The sequence below is a fragment of the Rhopalosiphum padi genome, chromosome 3, assembly GCF_020882245.1.
Source record: "Rhopalosiphum padi isolate XX-2018 chromosome 3, ASM2088224v1, whole genome shotgun sequence".
Classification (NCBI taxonomy): domain Eukaryota; kingdom Metazoa; phylum Arthropoda; class Insecta; order Hemiptera; family Aphididae; genus Rhopalosiphum; species Rhopalosiphum padi.
In genome coordinates, this window is record NC_083599.1 from 44,669,713 (window position 1) to 44,684,905 (window position 15,193).

The following is a 15,193-nucleotide window of genomic DNA, read 5'->3' on the forward strand; positions in this document are numbered from 1 at the left end:
CTATTATGTTGTTAACAAATGATAACACGTTGACGATGATAACTCAAATAGCAGTTTCTCAAATTTCTCTATTATACGACTTAATGTTTTTTTTTTAACATATTAATAACGTAATATTCTATATTTCTATATTAATTTGTCCAATTCCAGTTTTTGCTATTTGTTTAGTGATAATTTTAACTATTTTAGTAATGCAGCATTTATTTAAAATGTTGCAAAATCGTATTCCTATTTTATAAACTTTTGTAGATATTAATTATATCACTCATATTGTATTATTATTCATTATTGTTCCATTTGTTACATAAAAGATAGGACATCCAAGCACCTAGCTTATAGGAATTAAGTTGATAGTATTTAAATAACATCATAAGTAAGTATATTCAAGTTTATTAAGGAATAATTTATTTGAACAGTTTTTAATTGTTTTTATTTTAAATATTTATATACCTACTATAACAAAATATTTGGTTTATGCTATTTGTTTCTGTTCAATAGTTATTTCCTCTGATATATTTTTAATATTACAGCAACATATTCACTGTTATTATTTTAATAATTATGTATAAGTATATAATAATGCATTTTTTATGAATATTAGTTTGTTGTAGGTTTTTGAAATGTTGAGATACAGAGGAAAAAAATTAGCACTTAATATTGTGAAAGAATTGGATTCATTCCCTAAGGTCCAAGAAGAAATTTATGAACCATCTACTTATAGTAATGTTATATGTAAGATTTTCATAAAAAAAAAAATTAATAATTTACTTAAATAATTAAATTGAAACAAAATATTTCAGAAAATGTAGTACATTTATTTAATTATATTTATATTTAAGTTAAGATATGATATAAGTATTTATATTACACATATTAAAATTAATTTAAGCATTTTCCACAAGTGTTTCTAACGTTCAACAAATATATTTATCCAATATTACCTATTTTTAAGTTTCTCTCATTATTGTAATAAAACTAAACTACCTATAATTATTACTTTTTTGAAAACTAATTGTATTATTATATGATTTTAGTAACAGTTTTGATTTCTATATTTGGATTATGGTTATTGATTTCTGAAATACAGTATTTTTTACAAGAACATTATATATACAGATTTGTACCAGATACTGACTATGAATCTAAACTCCCAATAAACATAGATATTACTGTTGCATCAACTTGTGACAGTAAGTAGTTATTGTTTTTAAAATACAATATTGTTTTTAATAAATTTTGTATATTTTTTTTAGGTATAGGTGCTGATATTGTTGATACAACAGGACAAAATATGATGTTATTTGGAGAATTAAAAACTGATGATACTTGGTGGGAAATGACGAAAGAACAGCAACAGCATTTTGATAAAATGCATGAATTCAATGCATATTTAAGAGAAGAATATCATTCAATGAAAGACATATTATGGATGTCTGATGATTATAATACATTAAAAAAAAAAATTTCTGTTAGGTAAGTTAAATATAATATAATAATATTTATGCCGAATTGCATAAACAATTATTAAATCTTAAATCAAACAATAGTGAGCTAATTGTCCTTTTAAAATTATTTATTGGCTTATTGTATTTTATTGAACCAGTAAATTGATCAATTTCTTATGCAACTTGACATTAGAGATTAAAATACCTATTTTCATGACAGGAATACAATTTTAATAAAAACTAATTATTGTTAAACAATTTGTAAAACAAGCCCATGTATCATATATTATCGTGTTTAAACTATTTTTAGATTGTGAATTAATGTTTTAATTATTATTGTTTATTATTCAGTGATTTATTGGTAAAACTATTCATAGGTATACTTTTTTTATGCAGATAGGTAAAAGCTTTTTAAGTAAAAAAATGTTTTTCTTCCCTCAAAATATTTATTTTTTTAGCATTTATTATTACTATCAGATATTGATAAATATATACATACAATATGTACAAATACTTAAAATTTATAAAAAAAAGTCTTTATCAAATGTGATAATTTTTAAAACAATATCTATTAGTATAATCAGTTACAAAATATTTTATTATTATTTATAATTTTCAATACTCAGATGGTATTAAGTAAGTAATAGATGATTAATCAAACAATATTTTGAGATCAATGACCTTTTATTTACCTTATACCGTTTATAGGTATATTACATTTTTTATAATTTTTTTGAATTTAAATTTCTAAAAATAGAATGTGTTGTTCCTTTCATTTCTTGTTTTTATCGAGCTTTGATTATTTTTGTTTTGAAAAAATACCATAATAAATATTCATAAAAGACTATCTTTTAAAGTTCTAAGTATGTATATTGAATAGTCATTATGAAGCCTACAAAAAAAAAATGGTTTATTGACCTATCATCAAACTTGAAGTTAAGAACATTATTGGTTTTTATATGTTAACTTATTTTGAGATATTTCAATTTTTATGTGTGTTATAAAAATATAAGGTAAACAAAAAATAATACAATTTACAAATGCTCATATCTTGCTGGATAATTAAAATATTGTATAAAAGCCACCATATAAAATTAATTCACAACAAAATAAGGTTAGTTCTACTGAAAGTAAATATACTGCATTGCCATAGAGAAATAATACACTGAATACTGATATTACTTTAAATAATATTTCTGTTTTATTACAAAAAACTAAAAATAATTTAATATGTAGTAAAGATATTAGCTTTGTTCGTTTTGACAAAAAGTGTACACTTTCTCAATAATAGTGTACACTGAACTACTGAAGCGTTATATTTTTTTAAATTTATTATTTATTTTACATTATATTTATATATGTTTAGAATGTACAGAAATATATATTTTTTTAATTTTCCAGAACAGATAAACCAAATACTTTACCTGATGCATGTCGCATACATGGGTCATTAATCTTGAATAAAGTTATTGGCAATTTCCATATAACTCCTGGAAAATCTCTAATAGTTCCAGGTGGGCATGTGCATCTTACTGGTCCATTTTTTGGATCAGAGGCTACTAACTTTTCCCATCGAATAAATCAATTTTCATTTGGTGTTCCGACTAAAGGGATAATATATCCATTAGAAGGAGAACTGTATGAAACAAATGAAAGTAAAGAAATATAGACTGTTTAAAATTGACACATCTTTTGTATAATTTCTTCACATTAATTTATAAATAATTGTATTTGATATAGGTGCTGTTTCCTATAAATATTTCATAGATGTGGTAGCTACAGATGTTAAATCACATTCAAATGAAATAAAAACATATCAGTATTCAGCAAAAGACATACAAAGAAAAATCGATCATAACCTTGGTTAGTATAAGGGTCTAGATTTTTATGTTTATAAATACTTATTTTTAAATTATATTTCTATTTTTTAATTCATGGCTCTGCGTTAAATTCTATTATTCATATATTCTATAATTAATTTTTATTTTTGTAATCTTAATTAAACACAATTAAGTATAACATTAAATAAAATAATTTAAATTTAGCTTCAAAATGTGTTTACATTTTTTACTGTAAGCTATTTTCAACTTAAGAAGATAAAAATATTGGTCATATAAATTTATAATTTTCTGAATATTGTATACAATACTAAATTTATTATTAACTATTTATTTTATGCATTGCTATTTCAATTGTTTCATACTAAGATAGAAATGATAAAAAATAATGTACAATGTATTCAAATTTAAAAACTTATAATATTTTTGAAATATTTGTATGCATAGAGCAATACATATTAAACATACACATATCATATATCTTATATATTCTTTCCATATTTATGAAATTTCATCTGAAATTTTGTTCTTGTACTACATTTTGTATTTTAAATGGCTAAATCATTGAAATAAAAATTATTTAATAAAAAGCCAAATTATGATTAAAAATATTGCTAGCCACTGTAGTCATTAATACTGTTGTTTAATTATGTAATGATAAGCTTCTCTATCTTTTATGTCTAATTTATTGATACATCTATATCTCTATAACTAATTTAAGATTTAAATCTTAGGAAGTCATGGTATGCCTGGTATATATTTTCAATATGATATAAATGCACTCAAATTTATCATCACGGCAAATAAAATTACCATGTTTCATTTAATTATTGAATTAGCATCAACTATTGGGGGTTTATTTTTATTATTTAGTAAGTATATTTAAAAAATATTTTACTATAAACTTGTACAAGTTATAACTTACTTGTAATAATTATTTTTGTTTCAGATTTTATGAAGATTCTATTAGATAAATTTACTAAAAAAATATATTCTTTTTTTACAATTGATAACATCGCTTAAAGAGAAAAGACCTGATATAAATATTAATCTATTATTGTAACATAATAAAACTATTAAATTAAATTTATTTTTAAATTATTTTTATTTTATCAAGGATATAAAAATGTATTGGGTGCAACTACAATCAACTTAAGATAGACTTTTGAGCTGTGATATACACTTTTCAAAGCACGTATTCGTACATGTAAACATATTATAATATATGCAATTTATTTAAAAACAAAACATTTATTGTATTAAAACAAATGTATTGAGTCTTTCATGCAATAACTTAATAATAAATTAATACAAATAATAAAATATGAAATTTATACTATAAAATATTAAACTAAAAATAATTCTTTAATGTTTTTCATGAAGTTATGAAAAATTAAATGAAAATTAAGAAAATTAAACATTGATAATAATTTTAAAATTAAATGCTGTTACTCAGGTTATAATTTTCCAAGAAAAGTGTAAAACCGTGAATTTTCTTTATATCTAGGTTATAAAATTATAGAAAATGTAAATGTTTTTTTTTATTTTCGGTTGGGTTTTTTATGTTGCCCTTTTTTATTTTTCTTAATATCACGAGTCTTAATGTAGTTTAAGTATCTTCTAAAATGCATTTGTATTTTTCGAGCTGCTATCTTACGCTGTATTTCATGTAATTTTGAGTGCCAAATTCTATCATTTTCCTCTTCCTTTTCAAGTACCACATTATTGTAAAATGGCATTTGATATGAAATGGATTCCTAAAAATAAAAAAATAAATTCCAAACCAATTTACAATAATCAGTTATTATACTCGTCTCTAGTTGTATCTAAGTTAATTTTATTCCAGCATCAGCTACAATAGAAAAGTATCAACACTAAATCCACAGTAACCTAGTGTTTGCCATGTATAGTAAATATTATGAATTTTATTAGAACTGATATGTAGGTATAATAATTAACAATAGATGAATAAATTACATTGAGATGTTTACACCAAACGAAAAAATTGTCATGCTTAATTGACTATCTACTATTAAATAAAATCAATTGTCAATGCCAAATAGATAATCTAATATTCTATTCAACATCAGTGCTTATGTGGAGTCCTCAATCAGCAGTAATTTAACATTCTTTTTATAAATGTACCTATTTTTAGAATGTTTTAATATTAATTTAATAACATCTCAATAGTGTTTGCTGCAGATGGCGTTGTAGATACCTATAGCCAGGTTAACAGGTACAAATAATTTAAACATTATTACAACTTGATATCACTTTAACATTCTAAAGTTTTTACTTGGATTTAGATAGCTAAATAATAACAGAATAATATATTTGTATAGTTTGGACCTATCGGTTGTCACCTATATAGGTAATAAGTAAAATTCTATACCTAAGTATTGATAAAATCATTTATTTTACTTACTTGCAATTGAAAAATAGTATCTTCAATTTTTTTTATTTTTGAATTAAATCTATTCACATTATTATATTTTTCCATCATCTCTGAATCATATGTATTCACTATTAGAGCTTTTCTGATTTTTAAATCGTTCCTAAGATATAACATTATTACAAGAAATCTTATTTGATTTAAATGCCATGCTATAATTAATTAATAATATAATATACTATATAGGTATTAGGTATAATTTGTTTCCTTACATGTTGCTCTTGTCTGTGATAAAACATTATTCAACAATAATGATTGATCAGGGCTCGGGACTTATAGCAATTAAAATCATTAAAATAAGCGCTTAAAAGCATGATTTATAAGCATTTAAAAAATTTAAATTTGAGCATAAATATTTAATAAAAAAAACAACTTTTTTTTACATGATTAAGTAGGTAAATTTGTAACTGTGCTAAAAATAATATAATTAAATATTACAAAAAATATTGAAACAAAATGATTAGGAAAAGTTTATAACTAAAAATAAATCTTTATATTATAAAAAGATCAAACTTCACTTTTGAGACATTTTCTTAGAAATTTTCTGAAAAAACTATCCATAAAAATAGCAAATGCTTTAAGTCCCGAGCCCTAATAATGATAAATACATTTAAAAACATAAATAAACAATATTTTAAATGATAGGATTACGAATCGATATTCCCTACAATCATAATATAGGTACAAGAATAATTAACTTAGAGCTCTGAATGGGACTGTTTTTTTAAATTCTAACTCGGTCAAACATTTTTACTTTCTAGATTTTTAATCAAGTACCTATGGTAATTAAAATAAAAAAAAGTCTGAATTTTTAAAACTTCAAGAATTTTTGTAAAATAGGAAAATGATAAAAAAGTAACTCAGTTGTAATGAGTAAGTGGATAGTAGCTAACTTTAACATAAAATATTAATGAGAGAGATCCGATATCACACCCAAGCGGTATAATGATTTGAATTCACAAAAACATTGGCATGAATAGTCCCAAAATTTCTATTTTTTAACTTTTCTCCAAAACTATTATAGCTAAAAAGTTGGTTGATAGCTCATTAAAAAGGGATACAAAATGTGAGATTAAAAATTTTGATCTCTGACTTGGCAAGAGTTTTTTTAAAATAAATTTAGCCTGTCTAATTTGGTTCAACCTAACCTTGTTTTTACCTAAAATTTGATAGGTATGTTTAATGTTTAATGTGTAATAAAAACACACAGATTTTTTTTTTAATTAAAATTATTTGTTTTTAAATTAATACATTTATTTTATTGTTACTATTTGAAATACGAGTATGAACTTGTAAGCGTAAGCCTGACTCGGTCCAAACAACTCACACCAAGTGTATACTGTAATACAAACCCAGTTCTGGACAGGGCCAAAAAGAGCTGGACTGGGCTAGCGTGGTCCGTACAGAGCTCTAGTAAGTACCTATATTTACCTGATTTGCATACGAATATTTTTTTTAATCTCGTTGTTTTTTGCATTTGACTCAATTTTTGATAACAAGCTTTTTGCATCTAATTGTAAATTCACAATTGTATGTTCGTGTTCTTTCATTACCGCAACAATAATTGCTTCTGATTTCATTCTAAAAAGATAATATCAATGTACCTATATTAGACATTTTACTTGTCTAATCGATAATGTTTTGATAGATATTAATTTATCATAAGATATTATACACGTACTTCCTATTAATAAAATATTAATAAAGTACCAACTAAATATAATAAATAAATACGTTTTATTAATGAATTAAACATACATTTTTTTTTTCGTGACAAACTGTAATTGTCGATCTACAGCGTTGAAGTAATGTACAATTTGATTTTTTTTTACCGATCTTCGTCTGAATGTCATGTTTAATTTGTTCATATTTTTGCTGTTCCTTATTTATCATATTGCGTTTATAATTATTGGCGACATTATAGAAATCTCCTTTTAAATTTCCTTTAAAAATTGCTTTGCTGTTCGCTTCCAATTCTTCAATTATTCCAGTAACAAATTGGATACTCAAACTTACGTTGTGCTTCACAGTGAAATACTTCTTTAAAGCACATTATAATAAATTCATATCAAATTAATATTTATTATCAGCAGAGTTTATAATTATAATATGCACTAAAAAACAATGCTTATGCATTAGAAATGTTTAATTCTCAGTAAAATATGCAATCATTTTTTTTAAAATAAAATTTACATTTATATGGAAATAAGGTTTAAAAATACATAATTATTCAAAAATGTATTGTATTAGTATAATAATATGTATTATTGTTTAATATGATAATAATAAAAATATTATTTATTGTTTAAAACTTTTAACATTTTTTTCTTAAACTTAAGAACAATTTAATTTTAATTCTATCAAAATAGGTATATTTACAGTAAATAATTATTGATAAACATATGATGGGATTTGGGATTTAATCGACCGTTAGAAAAGTTCGTTAACACGATGAGTGTACACAGACGTAATTCTAAAGGCTAGAAAACCATTCTATATCGTCTAAATCTCTCATCCCCGATAACCGATAGTATAAACTTAAAGGGTTTACCCGGAAAAATAAATTCACGTCAAATAAAAATATTTATGACATTATAATATTTATCTTTATTTTTATAAATAAGATTTATATTTTATAGCTGAAATTTTTATTTATTTTATATTAACAAAAACTCTAATAGGTATAGGTAACTAGTAACTACATAATTTGAATTTGATATAATACAAGTATGCAAAAATATAAAACAAAAATGTTTGGACTTGAATAATTGTATAATACCAATAATGGTACCTACAAATAATTATGAAACAAATTTGTATCAAATCAGATTTTGAATATACATAATTTCTTAAAAAATATGTAAATGCATGTGAAGTTGCGATCACTGAATTTTTCAGGCATTGAAGCATCTGCAGTTGTATTTTAACGTGCAGATTTATAATATTATCTATACACGATTAATGATTATATTAAACAAGGTTAGGAAATTTTAGTCTTTATGTGCATAAATATAAATTAAATGTAGGTATTTAAATTGTTTAATACTTATAGTATAGGCATACGCCATACGGCTGTCGGCTATACTATGCTATACTATAATATTGTTGCCGTTGTGCATATTTTTTCAAATTTAAATCTTATATTTTACTCCCGATGTGATTATGCCTATTTATAAGTGTAATGTATATTACATTGATTAATCATTAATGACTTATTACTGTAAAACCAATAGTACCTAATTAATACCCACATTCATCGTTCTGCTTTAAGAAATTAATAAAGTCTTTAAGTGTTAGAGAGTAAAATCCGATAATAAAAATAATTATTAGGTATTATTATAAATACTGACAATACTGGTATTTTACTTATACCGCCATACCGGAAATTTCTTAGTCTAAGATTTTTAGCCAAGTTATTGGTTTTATAATGATGTGTGTTTTTTGTGTCATCACCTTTTGGAGTAGTAAAAAGGGCAGGCAAGTGGGTATCGCTCTGTTGTATAGTAGAGGTGGAGAGTAGGTCACTATATTATGGTCAATGGATGTGTTAAATTTGAATTCAATGACAGGTATATTATTGATCATTGTTTACGAAAAAACGATTCTGAACGGAGATGATTTGTCAGTCTAGGATATATCTATTATATTAATTACCTATACATTTTTTTTTTTGATAAAAATAATTTATTTTTTTCAACTACTAGTAAAAATCTCAATTTTCTACGGTTTATACTTTTTGAATAACAACAAATATTTTAAATCGTCTTTTTAATTTTAATTTAAATTTCATACGCTTATAAAATGTTTTCTATATTGACGCTGGAGTTTTTTTTACAGTTATCTGAAGAAAAACTTATGGAGAACCTTGTATTGGATTTTTTAAACTTAGGTATAATTCATAAAAAAATTTATGAATTTTCCACTTCAAAATTCCTTGCAAACTTTCGCGATTTTTACATATTTTGTGAACATTTGAACTTTAAAAATGTATTACAAGTAAATTAGTTGTATGATGATTTATTAATGATTCAAACTTTTTTAAATTTATCATTTAATATTATTGAAATTATACAAAACGTTTCTGGTTATTTTAGCCAAATATAAAATACAGGTCTATATACAATTTATTCAATAATAACAAAAGGCCGGAATTTTTTTATGATGCATGTCGTTATTTTCTGCATCAGGTATATGCATTATGCAGTCAATGAGCGAATGAGTTTCCATAACCATAAGTCACTACTTGATTGATTAAATCAGCGGTTCCCAAACTGTGCACCGCGGTGCCCTAGGGACACCGTGAGCACTTCCTAAGGGCACCGTGGTCTACGTTAATTTGGTTATCAATGAGTTTTTTTTTTTGTTCTGTCTTTCGTATTATTCACAGCAGAGCACCGTGGCTAAATTGGGTCCAAAAAAGGCACCGCGGAAAAAAAAGCTTGGGAACCGCTGGATTAAATAATAACAATTTATATACCTAGCATATTTATATACCTAGCATATTTATATACCTAGCATATTTATATACCTAGCATATTTTTTGCATACTCTGACGTTAGTTGTAGCACATGTTCATGTGTTTGCATATTTATAATCACTGTAAATTTCCATAAGTAAGTTTACCCATGATAATACCTAAACGAGACTTACAGTTGAGCTCTACGCGTTCTAGCTTAATTGTTTATTTTATCTAATTTTGTTGATAAAATGTTCAAATCAACACGTATACATGATATACATTAGGTACAACTGCTACTTGCTTCTTGCTAGTAATAAACATTTATATTTATATTTTTACGAAAAATTAAAGTAGACTCACCAAGTGATACTGGAAATTTATGAGATCTTATGTATTTAATGATATATACAATTTATATTTCGAAATTATTTAAAAAACAAATTTATATAATTGTACTAATAAATGTTAAAAAAAATGTTTTTTAATTTGGATTTTCTCGATAGGTTTAATTAATGTTGATACGCCAATAAAATTATAATAATATTTATTACTAAAAATATCTATTATAATTAATCTAACATATACATATATACATATATATATATATATATATATATTAAGTATACATCAATAAGGTGTTAATAAGTACAAAGTATACGTTTTGAGCATAAAATATAATATATTGCTTTTAAATATTAAAATTGTTGTGATTTTAAAATAGTAAATAATAATATTATGAAATAAAACAATATAACAATAATACAATTTGTTTTAGGTGAAGAACAATGTAATTTATTAGAGGAACGGCTTTGGGAGAACTTTAAAGGCGCATTTTTTGTATGTACCTAATAATATACAAATATTTGCGTGGATACTAATTGTATATTCTATGAATATTTTTCAAGCTTTTCTTTAGATATATCTATCTGATTCGATTCTATTAACATGTTCATACTTTCATAGTACATCTCAAGCAGGATATTTTGATATATTAATTATATTTTATTAATATATTTAGCCTATCATCGAATATACATAAACAAATATATATATAGGTAAGTTTAAAAATGTATATTCATAACAGTTGAAAAGAATATAGAATGTTGTGTGGATACTTAACATCACGCAATCGAAAATTATTTTGATCTCACTGTAGAATTTTCGTAATAAAAAAGTAAAAAAAAACATACAGGTCTAAGGTATACCTTATACAATATTCATATACAGTATACATTTATACTTTTTTACGTATACGTACAGCCGTACAGGGTAAATATAATGTAATACTTACATCAGACAAACCGTTTGCGTTGGTAATAAAATTAAATAAACAGGGAAGTATCGTATTCTTCGTTTCTTTGAAGTATATGTTAATGTTGTCCATTTGACAGTGTAATTTGTAACGATAGTGTTGTAACCTCGTTGGCATAAACGTTGAATAGTCTTAGGCGTTTTGCATTTTCAGAATAAACATTAAGTATGAGGGCCTACATCTCACTTTTACCTATTTACCACAATTAAATACATACACTACCTATTAACAATACATATAGATACACGACAACAACGCGTCAACGCGTTATCGATTTAACATAACACTATAACAGACAATAACCGTGAGCAACCATCCTTTTTTTGTGAAGTTTGCATTTTATTAGCAGTTAGTTTACCCTTTTAAAATACATATCTAAACGCCAGAAATTGGCAAGTCATGGCCGATCACCGGTGGAAGGTTTTACGGGGCACCGGGTCCTAGCAATTTTTTTTATGTAGCTGAAATATTTTTCCATGAAATGCCCTAGCGCTTATATAGTTATACTTATATGGTATTTTTTCTTTTATTTTATATAACTTACTACTTACCTATCTAAATACAGTTTTTTACGCATAATACAATTAATGAATTAAACATTTACACACGAACTCTTGAAATATGTATTTATTTTTAAAGCATTATATCAAAATATTATTTTGCTCCGTGGTATTAAATTATGATAGCTTAATAGTTAAGGGGCTAAGTAATGTGCAAACAGTTCAGCTCCCATGTAGTGGTTCAAAAAAACTGTGCGTGTAACAATAATTACGTGCGGATGAATAAGTGAATCTTCTTTCAGTCATACAACTGATATTAGGTGTGTATTAAAATAAAATAAAAATAATAAACTTTACTATGTGGGTTTATGTAATAAGTGAAGATATATGAAGCTATTCATTCTAAGAACGGTATATCAGGTCCGATCCCGAATGAGGGCCTAAAGTTTTTTGTTCCTTTTTTTTGTATTGTGTCTTCAACACGAATGATTATGACACCGGATAATTGATTATATTATTAAAAATTTTGATTATTATATTTATTAACTAAGCTAAATCAAACGAAATTTTAGCATGCCCAGTGGTTTGTCGTTCTTCGTTGTGCGAGTACTATTACATTTTACATAATTATTATATTATTAACTATTAATAAATTTTGTATTTCTATATGTGTTATCGGTATTATATTTGTGAATTATTACAACAAAAAATATTTTTTTTTTTGTTTTACCTACTGAGTTTGGTCGATAGACTATTAACTAGTCAGTCATATCGGCTTCATGAGCTATTAAAATGCAACTGCTTGCATTTTAATAGCATTTACAATTTTTGAGCCCTGGGTCAACTATATTTTTACGCCCCCCCCCCCCCCCGAAAAAAATAGGTCCACTTTTTTGATTTTTCTTAAGAGGGCGGCATACCCGGTATGTTGTCTTTGTCTTACTAACGTATATTATAACAAATTTTCATATAGCAAAACACATAGGTATGTTAGCTTTAATAATAGAGTACATTCACTTATTATCAAATTTAAAGGTAAGAATATTATCTTGAAAATGAGATATGATTTTATTAATATTACCTATCATTTTAAAGTTTAAACTTAAAAGTGAGTTATAGCTGTGTTCTGTGTAAAATATTACAACATTAAATTGTTCATAACTCACTTTAAAATGATAATATCAATAAAAGTATATTTCATTTTCAAGATAATATTCTTACCTTTAAATTTGATAATAGGTAAATTTACTCTAATATTTAAGCTAATATCACAAAATGTGTTTTGGCGAACGAAATTTTTTATGATATACGTTAGTAAGAGACAACATAACGGGTATGTCGTTTCTCTTAATACGTTTTTAGTTATAATTCTTAATTTGTCAATTTGTCATGTTTTAATTACTATTATTAAAATCTAAGTTTAACAATAAATAATATTATACATTGCAAAAAAAATCTACAAAAATGAATACAATAGGTACAATGGTTATAATTGTTTTCTATATGGCTAATTGGCAAAATCTTCAATAATATCTTATTAATCTAATTATTCTCTTGTGATTTTCGATTTTATGTTGAGAAAAGCTAATGCATTAACAGGGCCGGATTTAGGGGAGGGCAATCGGGACGTCAGCCCCGGGGCCTCCACAATAGTGACTTCGGAAAAAAAATCTTTCAAATTACAAATGCACTGTCATCTCGCCATCCCGTCGAAAGTGGCCAATAGGATTCATTTTCAAAAATGAAGATTATAAAAAATAGACTTCGAACCAGGATGGGACAAAACCGTCTATCAAAACTTTTTCTCCTGAGCATTGAAAGCGATTTACTCCGGGAACTGGATTTCAGCGAACTTATCAACGATTTTTCGGCGAAAAAAGATCGGAAGGTTCCGTTTGTTAACATTTAAATTTAATTTCTTGTTTCCGATTATAATTATATATATGTTTGTTAAATCCTAATAAAAGAAAAAGAATCTACTTTGAAAAAAAATTGTTCATGTTATTTGAAAAATAATTTGGGGCCCCCTCCCCACTCCTCTAAATCCGACCCTGGCATTCAGTGTTTCTTCTTTTATTTCATGTATATATATATACACGTATGCACACGTATGAATGCGTAATAAAATTTATAATGAATCATGGTTCGAAATAATGCATATATTTTACAAAAAACGCGAAAACATGAATAATCCCCATACTACGCGGGTTAAAGCAGCATTGCAGCAACCCTAGCTTACGTAGCATATTATAAATTTAATCAGTAAAGACCATAACGCATTATATATATAGTATAAAATAATTAGGTAAGTATATCATATAATAGTTTCATAGTTCTTGTCACATAATATTAAGCCGTAAACGTAGATCGTACATACAAAATATGTTATTTTTTCTTTTCCAAAAGTGTTGTTTTGCGGGACTTTGTTCATATTATGCACAATTCATAGACGTAACTAGAGGGACTTGAGTGGGCTTCAGTCCCCCAGAGTTTTTGGGTAATTGTATGTGCTTATAAACATAACACATAAAACATATTAGTATTAACTTTATTTTTGCCTACAATATAAAATAGTATAATGTTTCATATAAACGAATAATCATTTAAGTCAGTTGTAAACACCATTAGAAATAATAAATAATAATCTAATAAAATAATATTTGCTAAAAAACATTTTAATCTAGCCCCCCTAACTTAAAAGACTAGTTGCTCCTATTAAATGCACTCTAAAAAAGTCTTCGGTGCCCCAGAGTGTGCAAGCGCATGGCTGCTTATGCACAAACGGAAATTAAAGCTGCAAATTCAAAGGCGACACCGTGGGGGTAATAAAATGTACTTGATTTAAATTGAGGAACATATCAAAGTTATTGCAATGTTCTTATAAATTTATAATTATCAGTCTTACTAGTGGATCATAATAATCTTAGGAATTCAAAATTTGCAAATCAGAGGTCGAAGGAACAATTATGCTAACTAACACTTGTGCTTTGGATACTTTGGTTGCTTAATAATTTTAAATATAATATAGATATATTATTTTTTATTTATGGAGTCCAGACTATGGACTTCCCCCTGAATAAATGCTTGCATACTGTATATACTAAGGCAATCATCTATTTGCTCACTTTTATTTACTTTTTATTGATATTTTTTTGATAAATTATTATGTTAAAGGTTAAACAATCCA

The 15,193-nt window shown here is 25.2% G+C and overlaps 2 protein-coding genes across 3 annotated transcripts; one reads left to right on the forward strand and one right to left on the reverse strand.

The window, feature by feature from the left end:
* Window positions 1-36: 36 nt before the first annotated feature.
* LOC132927097 (endoplasmic reticulum-Golgi intermediate compartment protein 2) lies at window positions 37-4,381 on the forward strand. 2 transcript variants are annotated; one of them, XM_060991558.1, is made up of 8 exons: window positions 37-373; window positions 612-732; window positions 1,035-1,190; window positions 1,254-1,473; window positions 2,847-3,100; window positions 3,186-3,308; window positions 4,018-4,155; window positions 4,233-4,381. In XM_060991558.1, exons 2-8 carry the CDS (start codon window positions 621-623, stop codon window positions 4,304-4,306), a joined length of 1,077 nt encoding a protein of 358 aa, XP_060847541.1. In that variant the 5' UTR covers window positions 37-373; window positions 612-620; the 3' UTR covers window positions 4,307-4,381. The 2 variants fall into 2 exon arrangements, with proteins under 2 accessions (XP_060847541.1, XP_060847540.1); XM_060991557.1 differs by having other exon boundaries at window positions 38-373; window positions 602-732.
* A 182-nt stretch (window positions 4,382-4,563) lies between these two features.
* Window positions 4,564-11,846, reverse strand: LOC132927098 (uncharacterized). The gene is given in 6 exon segments (XM_060991559.1): window positions 4,564-5,040; window positions 5,709-5,838; window positions 7,167-7,316; window positions 7,494-7,564; window positions 7,566-7,775; window positions 11,486-11,846. Coding segments are annotated over 6 exon segments (915 nt in total). The 5' UTR covers window positions 11,624-11,846; the 3' UTR covers window positions 4,564-4,824.
* Window positions 11,847-15,193: the final 3,347 nt, after the last annotated feature.

Bases quoted from the DNA above. Each gene is read 5' to 3' on its own strand.
- LOC132927097 (XM_060991558.1), top strand. From the start codon at position 621: ATGTTGAGATACAGAGGAAAAAAATTAGCACTTAATATTGTGAAAGAA. The intron at 733-1,034 runs GTAAGATTTTCA...ATATGATTTTAG, and splicing joins TACTTATAGTAATGTTATAT to TAACAGTTTTGATTTCTATA. The intron at 1,191-1,253 runs GTAAGTAGTTAT...TATTTTTTTTAG, and splicing joins TGTTGCATCAACTTGTGACA to GTATAGGTGCTGATATTGTT.